The sequence below is a fragment of the Lycium barbarum genome, chromosome 9 (assembly GCF_019175385.1).
Source record: "Lycium barbarum isolate Lr01 chromosome 9, ASM1917538v2, whole genome shotgun sequence".
In the NCBI taxonomy this organism is placed as follows: domain Eukaryota; kingdom Viridiplantae; phylum Streptophyta; class Magnoliopsida; order Solanales; family Solanaceae; genus Lycium; species Lycium barbarum.
The window spans coordinates 15,670,322-15,687,100 of NC_083345.1; the positions used below are offsets into that span (position 1 = coordinate 15,670,322).

Sequence of the window (16,779 nt, forward strand, 5' to 3'; positions counted from 1 at the left end):
AATTAATCCCTAGATTGCTTCTATAACCATAATTTTACCAGGTCCATTATGTTGTTCCACTGATAAATAGTACACTGTGACTTGACTCAACCACCATCCTGGAAAAATTCCTAGTTTTATTGTCTTCTTGTGCTGCTCTTCTTTGTTGTAACAGTTCATGCAGACTGCTAGTATAGCCTAGGGGTCACCCTGTCTCCTTTTTTCATTTTTTATTGTATAACTATGGTGTCCCGTGTTCCAGTCAGCTTAAGCACACTTCAATTAATTCACTCTGTGTGCTACCTCTCACAAATACATGTGCCTAATAACCATACATACCAAGACTTAGATGACAAGAAATTACCTAGCATTTTTTATCGAGGCTGAAATTCATCCTATCTCATTAATTTAGAGGTGAGTGGGGGTGCACCCTCCGCCCCCCCCCCCCCCCCCCCCCCGCCAAAACAAACACACACACAGAGACCAAAAGAATAAATAAGAAATTGCACCTCTTCTTCTCCTTGTGTACAGCTCATGCTTAATCAAGAAAAATAGTAAGCTTCACCAAGAGAATTTGGAGAAGCATTATCAAGTTCAAGTGGTTAAATAATTGGCTAGAAGAGAGAACAAATTTTGTTTTCCAACTAAACTTCACATCCTTATTTTTACTTTATATTTGTTGAAACTGCAATACTATATATAGAATATAGTTCAAGTCGAAGACAGTAGATTATCCCGCCCCTGCTAATACAGTGACCATCCTCCACTAGATAAATTTGAAGGAGCTCAAATGTAAATATCTTTACTAGTACCACAGGACAGAAAGAGTCAAAAAAAAAAAAAAAAAAAAACCTGAAATAAAACATTAGCAGTGAGGCAAAAACAACAAACTAGAGAAGTAGAAACTTCCTGTCTCCTAGAAGTTCAAAAACAGAAGTAAAATCTATCAAAGTCTACTCAATTCAACATACATTTAACAGGAGTTTTTTTTTTTTTGGTTTAAAGAAGCAGATGTTCCTAGGGGGTCCGCTATCCTAATGCTATTCTCGCTCAAGCACGCTTAACTTTACAGTTCTGATGGGATTTGGTGCGTCAATGCTGATATGATCGCATCCCATTTAACTGGAGCTACAATCACTTTATTGTCCTATATACTGCTGATTATTTGAATCGGTTTAAAGACAGTAAGATACCATGGTAGAAAAGCTTTTGTCTTTAGCTCCAAAGGTGTCCATGTGCTGTTCCCATATTCTAATACATAAACTTACTTCATTTGTTTCTCCTTCTCCAGACAACTTGGTTTAAATATTCTCACTGTCATAAATATTTACTAGCAAATAACAAAGAACCCCTCATAAGAGTTTACAACTACAGCAGCACAAAAATACCACTTTCTTCTAAAATTTCCTCCCCTTATAAAGCACAACAAACTTAGCTTCTTACCTTTATCCAGCTACATTTCCTCAGCCTCTTTCTCTCCCCTTAGTTTCTTGGTAACACTAACATGGTTTCCTTAGAAGGTGCCTCTAGATCCGACGAGCCTATGTCTAGTCCCCGAATTTCCTTCTCTTCAGAATTTCTTGATGAGAAAAACTTCATATGCATTACTCCAAATGAACAAGCAGAAAAAGAGCGAAAATATCAGCAAGAGAGAGCGCGAAGTGCAGCAGAATTCGAGTTCCTTTCCAACAAGTTAACCAGCGAAAAGATGATCACAGCGGACGAGCTGTTCTTCGAGGGTAAGTTACGTCCATATTGGCAAATGCATTATGCTGAAAAGCTCAACAAGATTAGTTTAAAAACTGAACATGCTGAGGAAGAAATATTGAATAATACTGAGGTGAAGAGCAAGGAAGAAACTAGGCCAATAAATTGGTTTATTGATGAGGATCCATCTCCTAGGCCACCAAAATGCACTGTTTTATGGAAGGAGTTGTTAAGATTGAAGCACAAAAGAGCTTCTTCATTATCACCTTGTTCTTCTACTTCTTCCTCCTCTTCTTCAAGTTCTCTTGCTGATATATCTGTACCAGATCATGAGAAAAGCAAAGTTCAAGGAATCAAAGAGAAGCATGTGAAGAGGATTAAGAAAGATTTGGAGAGAAGTAAATCAGAAAGTTTAAGAGTTAGACCTGTGATTCATATGCCAATTTGCACACAGGGAAAAAACACTGCACGGCCACCTTTGTTTTCCCTTAAGAAAGGAAGAGCAATAGAGAGGTGAAGAAGAACTTTCCCATTGTTGGTCATTGTGTAGAGATGTTCTTTCATGTCTCCTTTTAATTTTTATTTGTTTTTCTTTTTCCAATTTGATTTGGTTTCGGGACATCTTTTAATTTCTTTCTTCTCCTGAGTTTAGATTACATGTTTCCTCACAGGATCTGACGAATTACCATGTTGATGTGTTCATTTCTTGTAATGTATCATAAGCTAATTCCATCTAGTTTCAAGAGTTATTGTAATCTGACATTTCTAGCTTTTGTTTTCATGCATAGAAATAGTGAACCAACAAGGCATATGTCTCTTGAATTTCTTTTGAAATTGTTTAATGTTTACACACTATTTTTTTGCAATTTTTTGTGCATGTCTCATTGATGGTTTCATTATAGAGGAAACAGAACAAAGTAATTCACTTTACAATCAACAGAAAAACTCTTGCATCACTTCCATAATAAACAAGTTACAAACTGTTTATACAATTGAGTTCCAGTATATATGAATCAAAGACAAACTTTTTGAGTTACACAAGGAGAAAAATATTGAACTGAAAACCCAATGACTGTACATACAGCTATGGACACCAAAAAATTACAGCAAAAATCCATTCTACTAGACTACTTGGGTAGACAATGTGCTGGCAAACCATTTTGAATACTTAGTCTTGGTGAATGTATTCCGGAGTTCCAATAAATAAGCTCTCAAGATTTTTCTTTTCACCAAATCTTCAAGATTGAAAAAGAGATGTGTGGGTTCTGAAATCTAATGCCAAAAAATGAATATTTTATACTTCTCAATGTCCAAAGGAGCAAGGATAAGCTCCTCATTTTGGGGGCTGTGACAACAATGGATTCCCAGGAGTGGTCCTACGAAGAAAGCAACCGGACAATTTGATTAATATTTGAACGAAAGCAAAAGGCAAAAGCAATGAAAAAACAATTGCTATGTATGATTTATTACCTGAGGTTCAGCGTTGGTTTTCGGAGAAGACTGCTCGGTACCTCTCCAGTCAAATTATTGTTCTGCAAGAAGCTGCAAAAAATAATACTATGTCATTAACTTTATCTCAGCATAATATCAGATGAGCATATACAACATCAAGCAAGTTCCTCAATCGCATCCTTTGCAGGATATATACCAACGTACGCAATGACATGACGATATAACGTCTTTGCATATGTTGACACAAAAGATATTTCATTGAGATTTTTTTTAGGTCACATAATCATGTAAACTGGAACTTTAAGTAAGGGATGTGTGTGAAATGATGCCAATAACACATAAAACTGTTTTCCTGATTCCTCTGTGATGAACTATAAATGATGCTTTTGGGATCAATATCACGTACAAGATGGCCAAATATATACTAATATTCAACTGACCGACAATATGTATAACTATTTTAGAAAAAAAGAAGAAGCTATATTTCAGACACTCATGCAAACCAATTCATCTATCTTTTATTTCACTGCAAATTTTCACTTGGTATCATAAAAGATTACATCTGTTGTGGTCGCTTAGAAAAAAATACAGAATTAGCATGTACCTTGTGAAATGAAATTCCAGGAGCAAAGTTATGTCTAAAGCAGTCATGGATACTCAAGGTAAGGACTCAGCACATCAAAGATTGTGATTTTTCGGATAAAGATCCTGTTGGAGCAGCGAACAAGAAATATTCGAGCTATATGTACAACTATTGTAACCTAGCTCTTTGGGTTTTTTGTTTGAGAAATACTATTCACCCTAACAGCCTCATCACTTGCATCCCAAACTAGAACTATCATCCGTTAAGCTCTTTGATCCTATTCCTCATAATTCTTGCAGTAGTCTAAATGTTAGAACTAGGTGGCGAATGACTACCAGTAGAGATCAATAAGCATGGTTCTCATCTATTTCATGAGTTCGGATAATGGTTCCACATTGGTTTATTACTTCTCAGAGATTCTCCAATTTAAATGGAGAATTCTTTTCGAAATGGATAGACCAGAAAGTATTAAAAATGTGGATCCACACCACAATCTCTATCAAGATTCTACAAGCAAGTCGAGTCAGAATACTTGTAGAGTAAACAAGAATCTATAATCTGACAATTTTAGAAACTTGGGGAAGCGACAATTGATGAAAACATCAATTTGACAGCTGGAGTCTCACATTAAAGAGATCTGTGGCTGCTCTACCATCCATCAGATTAAGCATCTGACACAAATTTCACAAACACCTGCTTCATCCTTTTTCGAAAATGTATCTCTATACCAAGTGAAAACCACTTAAGAGACACTATTTGAGGTGGTTAATTAACTTACTAGCATCCAGAAATCCTAATTCCCTTGCTTAGCATGTGTCAAATGGCGCTGTGTCCCCCCACTGCCCCCTTCCCCCGACTGAGAGAATATCTAGCAAATCCGTTGAGGTGGTTATAGAAACCATACTTATACTAGCATCGTATAGCTACTATACTTGAGAAAAACAGTACTTGTACTAGCATCATAGGCTATACTTGAGGAAAAAAGAAGTGTTGCAGTCTGCAAATAGGGATGCCAAAATCCACAACGTATAATACTCATTTTGTTTTATTAAGGAAAGACAAACTTACATTTCATTAAGGCTCTTAATGTTTCCAAGAGATGTCGGAATTTCTCCACTAAGCTGATTGTCTTCCAAATGTCTGAAATAAAAGACAAGACAATTAGGAATAGACACACTTAATTAGGCTAATTAGGCAACGTTGAAGTAGCTTGCGTGCTTTTTGGCGAAGCCAATTACCATGCTAAAGCACCAACTCTATGTGGTATGAAAAACTACAAGATCAAAAGTTTTTATTTTTCTACTTTTTCACAAAAGCTTGGGCTATACTGAAAAACAGTATTATTGCAACAGCATTAGGAAATAGAACAAAAGAAACCAAAGTGTAACTTACAAACTCTCCAGGTTACTCAATGAACTCAGATCTGGGATAGATCCCGTCAAATCATTATTCGCAAGCCATCTGTGATAAATAAGAGATTGTTAAGAAATCTATTTGCATCCATTAACCTATGACGACTTAAGAAATTTATATTCACGTACATTCCGCTCAATGCTGTCAATCTGGCAATGCCAGGTGCAATTGACCCAGAAAGACCCATGCTTGTTAAGTTTCTGCAGACAAAAGAGAAAGGAACACAAGTTAATGGATATAATCACTTGGACAGGCGTAATTTCGGTTGGGGGTAAGGTAAACTATTCTCTTTTCCCTTTCTTTCTTTTTTGGAGGGAGGAGTTTGAGGCTCATGGAATAAGAGACATCTGAACTCACAAAGTAATTACACGAATTCGTGGTCCTCCTGCACATGTAACTCCAGTCCACTGGTATTGAACGGGTAAACACGGATCACCATTCCAATCAGCGGGAGGATTCTTGAAACTCTTCCTCAATCTTTCTAGAGCTATGACTGCAGACAGAAATATATCGCGTTAATGTAACAGAGATAATTAATCTACATAAAAAGAAGTATAAACCAAATTGATCTGGACCGAAAGGAGTTAACCAATATGATCATTGGACTACAAGTTAAATTGATGTTAGAAGAAGAATAGCAGATTACCATCTCGAGTATGAGTTTTTCCTCCAACAGGCAGCACTTCAAAAACCTCTCCTGCATTTATCAACGGGCCAATACTTGATCCAAACTGAGGAGTTAAAGTTATCTTTGTATTACCATACAAAGGCCACTGATTTGCAAATACAACCATGCCAGCTGGAGTAATATTAAGGTTGGGATAAAACAGTATATCATTTATGCTTATGTTGAATGCTCTTCCAGAGAATGAATCTTGATCATCAGCAAAGTAAAGAGCTATGTAATATGTTGCATTTGGGAGAGGTGCCGGAGGCCATAATAACTCCATAGGTCCGAGCTGACTATGTGCGAGCCGTGTCTGAAATACTTTTGCAGGGGGGTAATTCCAGATGCCAGAAACAGAAACATGACTGAAACTTTCTGCAAGAGAATGTTGTCCATAGGGCTCCCAGTAACGATCAAACTCATCATCAGGATATCTGGCAGGTGAAAATGCTTGCAGTTATTATAAACATAACCAAAAGAAGCATGTTTGTTTAAACATGGATGATATTATCAACTATATATATTATGGGTGCTATTTTTCTTGCTTTAGTTATGCTTGGAAGCAATATTCAGGATCATGCCCAAAAAAAAAATTCCCACAAAGGCTGATATCTGGCTAGTACAAAGAGCATAACCCATGCCTAGGCATTTTTCTATCAAATGCAGCCTCTATTTTTATTTTTATCCAAGGGGCACTACAATCTAACTAATAAATAGTATGGTAGAAAGAAATCTTTCTTCCTTGTAATAAAATTAAGAGAGACACGGGAAAGGATAGATTGCTTTGCAATCCAAAACCTATTTCAAATGAGCACTAAGAATGAACCTAACCACTCGATGGTTTCAATTCATATTGTGAACAAACAATGCTAAGAATATGGATTTCTAAAAGAATCTTTTTGGCATTTATAAATTTGGTGAATAGTGGAATAGAATACTACTTGCTTCCGGGTTTTTCAGTAGGATTGTGATAGTTTATTTCACACCTTCTTTTTTCCTAGGACTGTCTTAGTTGATTTCACTCTTTCTTTCTCTTTTTCTGCGTGATTTTTTTTTTTTTTTTAGTTTCACAAGCCAACAAAATGGATTCCTTTGAAAAAAACTAAACTTTATGACACCTTAATATCTAACAGAAGTTATTCAAACTAATTAAACCATAGTACAGAAGATTTAAATGTTTATGTGTTGAAAGTAAGAAACTTAGAAACTTCTACAATCTTAAAGTTCAGGATAAGTTGATGGTCAATAGGGATTGAAACACACAAACTGTTAACCATTTAAACACTTAAAATGGGATTCACTTCTACATAGACTGCAATTATTTGAATTGCATTGTAATTGGCATCTCGAAATTCAGGAATCATAAATGGAACTTAAATACCAACTTAATCAAATCAAAACAAATCTTCTTTAGTCAAAGCTAAGGACTTTAAAGAGGCATTTGTAATTAGATAGGTGAACCAACTCACCTGATAATTGATCCATTGTTCCCAAAACTACTCCTTGCCATCAAAGTCAATGCATAAGTGTTAAAATCTGTAGAATTATACAACGAATCCGATACTAAAACAAGCTCCAAAGCAGATATAAAAGGGTCCGAATCCGTATAACTATTAGCAGCCAAACACACACTCATAGTCTTTCCAACAGGTTTAAAAACACCTTCATAATATGAAGACATTCCATGCCAATAATCCTCAGTTGTATTCACTGGACTCCAAAAAGTTCCATCAACAATTTGATCAAATACAGGTGGATTCAAATTACCATTAACCCCACCATAGAAATAAGTTGTTCTAACCAAATATTTCCCTCCACGATAAACAGGAATCTCATAACAGAACTTCTTGAAAACATTGTTTTTCAATGGAAATGTACGGACAGTTGATAGTGTAGAATCAAGAACTTCAACTGTAACATTTTTGGGTGTTCCTGTTGATATATAACCAGTATCTGAAACCCATTTTTGTTCATAAACAACAGAGTCAACTGTAGCACCACAATCAATCAAAACACCTGAAATCAACAAAAAAAACAAGAAAAGTTGAAATCTTTGAAAAAAATTGACAAAAAAGATCAATTTTTTCAAAGGCAAATGATTAAGTGCCCCTTTGTCCAGAGATAGTTTTCACTTTTCTTCAAAAGTTTATTCCCGAAAACTGTTTGGACATACAATTGTTACAATTTTTTCGAAATTCGAAAAACTGATAAAAGCTGTTTTCACTTCAAATCACTTGCGAAAGTTCAAAAAGCAACTCCAATTTTCAAATACCATTTTCAAAGTTGAAATCTTGAAATAAAGTTCAAATCTTTGACAAAAGATCAATTTTTCAAAAAGTAAATGATGAAATGTGTAAAAGGGGTTTACCTCTAAGGGATTGAGAAAGACAAGGGAAGAAAAGAAGTGACAGAAGGAAAAAAGGCAAAGAGGAATAGAAGAAGGACATGGTTAATGATGATGTTTGAAGAAACAAAGAATCGTGTGATAATTTTGAGACTCTAGAGAAAAAGTGTTGATCTTTAGGGGGGTTGAGAATAGCGGTGGAAGAGTTGAATGAGTAAAGGAAGAAAAGAATAGAAATTGGTTTAGAGAACGAGAGGTGAAGTTGGTAAAGAGGAAAGAATCAAAGGAGTGATGCCATTTTTTGGTTATTGTTTTTTAGGTGAAAGAACGCGGGAATGAACCAGGTCAGCCTACTTCACTTTGCTGCCAATTTGCGGATTAGAGGTAATTCATTTTCATTTTAGAAAGAAAATTAATTTTGTATCTAAATTAAAAGATATAATGGTTAAAAAAACACAGCTGAGCTATCATTTTTTGCGAGTTTCACTATGCAAACTATAAGTTGTTCATTTTTTGTATTTGAACTATCATCATCATCTATTTATTAAAACACATCTAGTCGAATAGATGATAGTAGTTTAGATAGGAAAAGAAAACATCTCATAGTTGGCCTAATTAACTTCGAGGTGTGTTGATCATATAAATGATGATAGTTCAGGTCGGAAAATGGTACAACTGATAGAAATTTGTGAAAAAGTGATAGTTAATTTTAAATTGAAAGAGAAAGAAGAGTTGAATATGATTAAACAACTTATGTAGTAAAATATAAGCTACATAAGGTTCTAGAATCCACAATTTTTTAAGTAAATATTTAAATACTTTTGATGAATACAGTAGTTGTTAGGAATAAGAGCCCGTTTGGATGGACTTATGACTTGTAAGTCAAAAGTCATAAGTTAGAAATTTTAGCTTATGACTAATTCTTGTCATTTTAACTTAAAAATAAGTGTTTAAAAGTATTTTTTTATTTTATCCAAACACTATAAAAGTGCTTAAAAATACCTAAAATAAGCCCATCCAAACCGGCTCTAAATTGTTTGACTATTTCCAGTTGTGATATAGTTCGTGTGAAACGAGATGGAACTTGGATGATATAAAACTAGTAAGTATAAGATAGCAGTTGAAGTTTAAAGATTTAAAAATACTGAAATATCAAGAAAATGAACCTCAAGAAGTTCCAATTGTTTAAACAATATAAAATCACCAAGCACGCACAAATATTCGCCACTCAAAGCGCAAATATTCCTAGCACAATCTTTTAATTAGTAGTATGTGATTGAATCGTTTTACCAATATATGAACAAACAAATAACTTGTAAAATAATTGAAGCAACGTTAAACTCGACATTGTAAATTTAAATTTTTCTAGTCCAATTCATAATTCGAGTTAATTGGAAGCACGACGAGCACAAAAAAGCTTAATTTTGTCTGCCATTTTCTTCTTATTTCTGTTTTGTCGTGTAACAAGTCAACAAGGTTTTGAAATTAAAAAATTGTCAAGGAGCCTAGACCACATCGTCCATCTGGTTGCTTATGCCACGTGTGATCTTTTGGTATGAGGAATTGTTGGTTTCTTTGTCTTTTGTCAGTGCAGTGACGGAGTAAGGATCTTTTGGTTCAACATATATTATATATACATAAAAATAATTTTAATCATAAATAGACAGTGTAATTTTTTGCCCAAGAGAATTCAGATAAACCGAATGTGGCTCCACCCCTTGGTCAGTGACAACAGTGTTAGGAAAATCGCCAATGCTGTGATGACACTAGGAATAATTTTATTTGATGTCGATAATAATTGTTGAAACTTTTTTATTTCATAAATTAATGGATTAAAATCTTTCTACTTTCGAATTTACAAACTTTGGATCCATCAATTTATGACAGACACACAAAAAAAAAAAATCAGACTATTAGTACCAATTTTGTGAGGCACAAAACAAAATTCAAGGTACCAAATAAAAGAGGAAAAAGTATGCACCTTTCTCCAGTGGATCCTCTAGAATAAAATCCTAGTTTCTTCTTTACTGTTTATGGTCGTTTTTCTATTACATCATTTTGGGGCATTATTAATTGACTTAAGAATTAATTTTGTTCCTGGAGTAACGGGCTGGCCTTGGCCCATTCCTTTATGTTAGCGGATCAAGTGAGGCGGGTCATTTGCGCTGTTGTCTCAATTTTGTGTTGGGCTTTAAATTTTTTTTCCCTTCAAAATCGAACTTATGCTTAGAAGGGCATAAATTATGCATTATAATATGGGAAAACTACATATATATATATATACACATGTTAAGGAGAAATATTTACGAAACGTGACATTAGCTTTCCTTACTTACAAAACATAACGATATATTACGAAACATGACGAATTTTCATATATTTTTCGTTTTTTTATTTTTTTCCAGAAAATATATATATATATATATATATATATATATATATATATATATATATATATATATATATATATTTTAAAATTATTTTTTTAAAAAAATAATTTTATATTTTTTTAATTTTTTTTTGCTCAAATGCTTAAAAAATTACCTCAAATTTTTGTGTATGAAAAATGTATGAAATGTGTATGTATGAGCGAAATTTTTAATATATTTTTCATACACAAAATTGTGAGCGAAAACTTTAAGCCTTGAATATTGTATGAAAGTTGTTACAATATTGTTGTAGTTGTATTAATTTTCCAGAAACCTAATATGAACATTATATACGAAAAATGTGAATGAAATTCTAAGTCTTGAGCGAGATATACACATTTCATACCATTCTCATGCATAAAATTTAGAGTGTAATGTTTAAGCCTTGATCGAGATATACACACTTCATACATAAAATTTGAGCGAACTTTTTAAGCCTTGAGTAAGATATACACATTTCATACACAAAAATTTGAGCGATTATTTTAAGTCTTGAATGTTGTATCAAAGTTATATATAATGTTGTTGTAGTTGTATTAATTTTACAGAAATCTAACATGAACTTTATACACAAAAATATGAGTGAAATTTTAAGACTTGAGCTAGATACAAATTTCATACTGTTTTCATACACACAATTTTGAGCGGATTTTTAAAGCCTTGAATGAGATATACACATTTCATACATTTTTCATATAGTTTTCATACACTAAATTTTGAGGTAACTTTTTAAGCCTTGAGCGAGATATACACATTTCATACAACTTTCATACATAAAATTTTGAGAGAAAAAAATATAAAAAATATTTAAAATATATATATATATATATTTTAATTATTTTTTTTTAAATAATAAAATATTTTTTTAAAAAAATAATTTTTAATTTTTTTTAAAGCATGTTTTGTATAGGGTTGTAATGTTATGTTTTGTAAATATAAAACTATCGTCACGTTTCGTAAATATTTCTCCTTAAGATGTATATATACGTAATTGTCCCTTATAATATCCACAAGTTATGCCCGCATCCTTAAAAAACTTTTTCCGCACTAGGCATAAATTCGATTTTGAAGGATAAAAATTAAAAACCAGCCCATTTTGAAGGCCAAAAATTAAAGACCAGCCCATTTGAAGGAAAAGTTTGCAATTACTTCAGGTTCGGCTTTAGAGCCCATTTATAAATTGCCTGATTTTTTAGCCCACTCCTATTTTATTGAACGACTGAACTAGGCCGGTCTCGCAGGCAAAGTCCATTTTAATTCGCTATACAACTGTCCAATGTTATTAAGAAAGGAAATCTACATGGTGTGACAAACTAGTGTAGATAATTATATTTAGTAGCTATAGTTTACATTAATTACTCCCCATAGCTAAAAGTTGTATGTTAATGACACTTATTAGTTGCCTCCTCCTTCTCCTCCTCGCTCTAATGTTCTCCTCCACTCTCTCTCTCTCTCTCTCTCTCTCTCTCTCTCTCTCTAACGACGTCTGCTCTCTCTCTAACGTTTTGAGCCGCCGCCGGTCATCTTTTCTGGCGGAGCTCTACCGGAGCCCAATCAAACGACCGCCTCTCTCTCTCTCTCTCTTCCTTCTCTCATCTCCCTCTATTTCCCTCTCTAAATTCTAAATTCACGCATCTCTCAAACTACAGCTACGTGTTGCCGCTAGTATATTTATATACACACTATATAATTCGAATCTAAAACAGGAATTAAGTTCTGTTAAATTCACTGAAAGTGACTGGCCCACTGCTGCTACTGTTAAGTTGCATTTACAGTTTGATTTGAAGATCTTATTCTCGGATTTGTATGGATCTATGTTGATTTTTTGGATCTGTGTTGATTTTTGTATCTTCAACAGATGGCCAATCTACGCTAACTTTGTTGTTGTTGAGTTTTGTGTTGTTGCTGTTGGCCGTGATTGTTGTTGTTCGCCGTCTCTCTCTCTCTCTTGACGGCAACGGCTTACAACTCCGCAGCGGTCATATCTGGATGGAAACAACCAGATCTGGCTAGAATTTAGCTCGAATTTTATTTCTTGTATTCAGTTTTGAGTGTATTCGTTAATTTTATTTCTTATATACAAATGAATACAATGAATTTTGAAGTGTATACAAATGAATAGAGTGAAATTTATTTCATGTATTCAGTTTTTTAGTGTATTCATTAATTTTTTTAGTGCAAAATTCTGTGTTTTGGGGTGTATTTTGAAGGATATTTTTTTTGTATACAATCGGTTTTAAATATAATAAAGTGAATATAGTGTAAAAATAGCTACAAATGAATAAAGTTGAGCTGAATACATTTAATTTGAATACAACTTAATTGAATACATTTAATTTGAATACAACTTAGTTGAATACATCTGATTTTAATACAGCGAAATTTAAATTGAATACAGCGAAATCTAACTCAACCGAATTTTGAATACACTTCGATTTTTGAATACAATCTACTGTAGCGCATACTGTAGCTACGAAATGTAATTAGCTAAAATGTAGCTATGCCCAATTTAAAATCCCTAAATGTTAGTCATTTATGTAAAATTCCCTATAAAGAATACTCTACCTCGCTAGTGGGAGATTTGCACAAATAGAGTGTTTCTGTGTCATCATTTAAATTTTACACTGTTAAGAAAAGTTTTGCAAAAATAAATTCGGCGCAAAATTTTCGCAGCAAAATTTTGACGAATTGCCAAAATATTTAATTGACTGGCAAAATTTGCATTGTCACGATATCCACATTCTACTATATTAGAAGAGTGGGTTTGGTCGTCAACCACCCAATCTCGACCAAACCCACTCTTCTTTAAAATAATTTTAAAAAAAATTAAGTAGGGGTGGGCGTTCGGTTCTTCGGTTCGGTTTTCTCATATATCGGTTCGGCTATTTCGGTTTCGGTGTTTTGAAAGTGGACACCAAACACCGAACCAAACTAGTTCGGTTCGGTTTTTTCGGTTTTGGTTTTTTGAAGTTTGGTTCGGTTTGGTTTCGATTTTTTCAATTCGGTGTTTTCAATTCAGGCTTTCAGCACCACAGTTTCAGCAGCAGCACTACAGTTTCACCAGCAGCACCACCACAGTTCAGCAACAGCAGCACAACTGAAACTGTGGCAGCAGCAACACAGCTGAAACTGTGGCAGCAGCACAGTTCAGCAGCAGCAGCACAGTTGAAACTGTGCCAGCAGCACAGTTCAGCAGCAGCAGCAGCACAGCTAAAACTGTGGCAGCAACATAGTTTCGGTAGCAATAGCAACAACAGTTATCTGAATGCTCAAAACCAGTAACCAGCAACAAACAACGTACAAGAGAAAAACAAGCAACACAAACAACATAACGATAAAATGAGCAGCAGCCAAACATCCAAACGGCCAAACAACATAAATGTCCTAAATTTTAGCTCCAAATACAAAACATAAGTTGTAACACTAAGTGTTAAATCCATCGTCTCACATAACAATCATAATTAAGTCCGAAATTTACCAAATTCAAAACATAAGCTTAAAGTTGAAGGTGAATCCGCCTATCTTCAAGACATCTCTCAGTATGCTTCATTAAGCTAGATGTGCCATTTGCTCTATTACAATTAATTATCGCACCGCATGTTAAGCACCTAGCTTTACGCCCTTCTTCATTGTCTTGAACCATCACAAAATGTTCCCAAACTTGTGAGCGAGCTCTAGAAGGCATGGTTGAACTTGAAAATAACAAAAAATAGATAAAACCAAAAGTTAGAAACTCAGAATATAACTTTCAAGATAAAAGAACAAAACTACAAAATAAAGTATTGAACTTACCACTAGTAACAAAGAAGCAAATTGCAATCATACATCAACAATGCAAGGATCTCTTCCACTATTTTCCATGTCTACAGATAATTTAATCAAATATGTCATACAACATAAAAAAGTATATTATTTTTTCACTAAAACACATAAAAAAATACAAAATCTTACCAAGTTCAAGTTCCTCAAGATGATCCAAACTTTCTTCCACACTAACAGATTTAGTCTCTTTCCGAAGCCAATCTTGAACACAAATAAGAGATTGCACACATTTAGGAGTCAACGAACTTCTAAACGAATCAAGTACACGACCACCAGTACTAAATGCACATTCCGATGCCACACTAGAAATCGGAATAGCCAACACATCACGAGCCAACTCTGAAAGAACAGGAAATCTAGGAGCATTAGCTTTCCACCAACCTAAGATACTAAACTCAACGGCGGTTTCACTTTCATCTATTGGCTCTTATTCTTCACCAATGTATTTATCCAACTCGGATTTAGCACACCCACTTCCAGAATCTTCCTTTTGTTTCTTCAAGTGAAGCTTAGTTCTCAAAGCATTTGATTTCACACTTGAAGAGGACCCGGAACTAGAAGTTTCATCAGATGTATCATGAGATGAAGTAGATAGAGAAGGAGACAATTGATGATGAGATGCTCTTGAATAATTTTTAAGATACTCTCCAAACAAAGATTTCATATAATCGTACACTCCTTCGCTTACTTTCTTTCCAACTTCCTCCCCAAATAGCTCTTCAAGTGCACAGCTAACATACACAAACTTATTGCGAGGATCCAATACGGAAGAAATAAAAATCATTTTGTTCATCTTTTCAGGATCACCCCAATACTTCCTAAACTTTTCTCTTATCCGCTCAGCCATTCTACTCAAACTAAGATCTTCACTTGCTACACACGCTTTAAAATATGCATCAAGCTCACATATATCCTCAAAATGAACATTAGAAGTAACATAATGTGAACCTGAAGCCTTTACGGTGAGCTCGTAAAATCTTTTAAGAAACTTTATCACATTCCTTACATTCACCCAATCATCACATTCAAGCGTACCTGCGACACTTCCATCTTCACAAACATGAGTAGCAAGATAAGTTTTAAAATTCTTATCAAGAAAGTCAAACCTATCTAATGCCTTCTCAAAATTGTGCCGTGTTCAACATCGCGTAGGTGGAATTCCACCTTGTAGGCACATCTAGAATTAATGTTTTAGCACATCCCATCTTTTGAACTTCACAACATTTCTTAAAGCTTCTTGTTCTTGCCGAAGATGCTCTAACATACCTTACCATTTGCCTAACACGTTTAACAGAAGCATCAATTTCCTTCAAACCTTCTTGCACAATTATATTAAGTATGTGAGCCATACACCTCACGTGAAGATGCTTACCATCCATTATATTAGTTCCCCACATATTTAACTGTTTAGACAATTCTCTAACTGTAACATCGTTTGAAGAAGCATTATCAACAGTAATAGTAAATACCTTGTCCAAGTTCCAATGAAGCAGACAATTACTAATAGTCTCTGCCATGTGCTCACCCTTATGACTAGTGACAGGGCAAAAATTCAGTATTTTTTTATGCAACTTCCAATCTTTATCAATAAAGTGAGCAGTCAAACACATATAATTAACTTTTTGCAATGATGTCCATGTGTCTGTGGTAAGGCAAACTTTTGAATGCGCTTATCTAAAAGACTTCTTCAAATTTTGTCTCAGTTCATTGTAATGTTCATAACAATCCCTTGTTATTGTTCTACGGGATGGAATTTGAAACAGAGGTTGGGCTTGACTCATAAACTTCTTGAAGCCTTCCTTTTCTACAAAGCTAAATGGTAGTTCATCAATAATTATCATCTCAACTAAAGCCCTCCTAATTAATTGTTGATCAAATTCCCAATGGTCCTTTATCTGATTCTTATCCTTAGATGGAAAATGTATCTTTTTCTGAGTGGAAGGTTTAATAAGGGATTTATATGCGTTGCATCTCAATAAATGTTGTCTCAATCCCGTTGTCCCATTTATAGTTGCAGCAGCAAGATTTTTTTACAATACTTACACTTCGCTCTATCAATTCCCTATACAACAATCTTCTCAAAATGACCCCAAACAACAGATCTAGATTGCATTTTTTTTCTTTTCTTTGTTACCTGGGTGTCAAGTGAGTTATCATTGTTATCAGTATCATCTGTATTAGGTATGCTACCAGTTAAATCAACAACACTTAATTTAGTTTCATCCGCCATCTACGAAAATTAAAGAGAAAATATAAGGCATTGTAGGCCAGCATGTTAAAAACCACAAGCTCAACAAAAAATAACAGCACAACCACCAGCCACCAGGTATGATAAAAGTCATTTTTTTTTAAAACCAAAACACAACAGCACACACTAAGTCTG

General features: G+C 34.3%; 2 protein-coding genes across 2 annotated transcripts; one reads left to right on the top strand and one right to left on the bottom strand.

Moving 5' to 3' along the window:
- The first annotated feature begins 1,483 nt into the window (after window positions 1–1,483).
- Window positions 1,484–2,203, top strand: LOC132611692 (uncharacterized). The gene has a single exon (XM_060326079.1). The coding sequence runs from the start codon at window positions 1,484–1,486 to the stop codon at window positions 2,201–2,203; it is 720 nt and encodes a 239-aa protein (XP_060182062.1).
- Window positions 2,204–2,612: 409 nt separating this feature from the next.
- LOC132610728 (probable LRR receptor-like serine/threonine-protein kinase At1g67720) lies at window positions 2,613–8,471 on the bottom strand. The gene is made up of 9 exons (XM_060325086.1): window positions 8,170–8,471; window positions 7,271–7,817; window positions 5,781–6,235; window positions 5,492–5,627; window positions 5,263–5,334; window positions 5,114–5,182; window positions 4,790–4,861; window positions 3,157–3,228; window positions 2,613–3,062 (listed from the first exon to the last, which is right to left on the bottom strand). The coding sequence occupies exons 1-9, from the start codon at window positions 8,246–8,248 to the stop codon at window positions 3,020–3,022; spliced, it is 1,545 nt and encodes a 514-aa protein (XP_060181069.1). The 5' UTR covers window positions 8,249–8,471; the 3' UTR covers window positions 2,613–3,019.
- Window positions 8,472–16,779: the final 8,308 nt, after the last annotated feature.

Coding starts and splice junctions, on each gene's coding strand:
- LOC132610728 (XM_060325086.1), bottom strand. CDS start 8,248: ATGTCCTTCTTCTATTCCTCTTTGCCTTTTTTCCTTCTGTCACTTCTT. Junction 7,818..8,169: donor TCTTTCTCAATCCCTTAGAG/GTAAACCCCTTT, acceptor TGTTGATTTCAG/GTGTTTTGATTGATTGTGGT. Junction 5,183..5,262: donor TTGACAGCATTGAGCGGAAT/GTACGTGAATAT, acceptor TATTTATCACAG/ATGGCTTGCGAATAATGATT.
- LOC132611692 (XM_060326079.1), top strand. CDS start 1,484: ATGGTTTCCTTAGAAGGTGCCTCTAGATCCGACGAGCCTATGTCTAGT.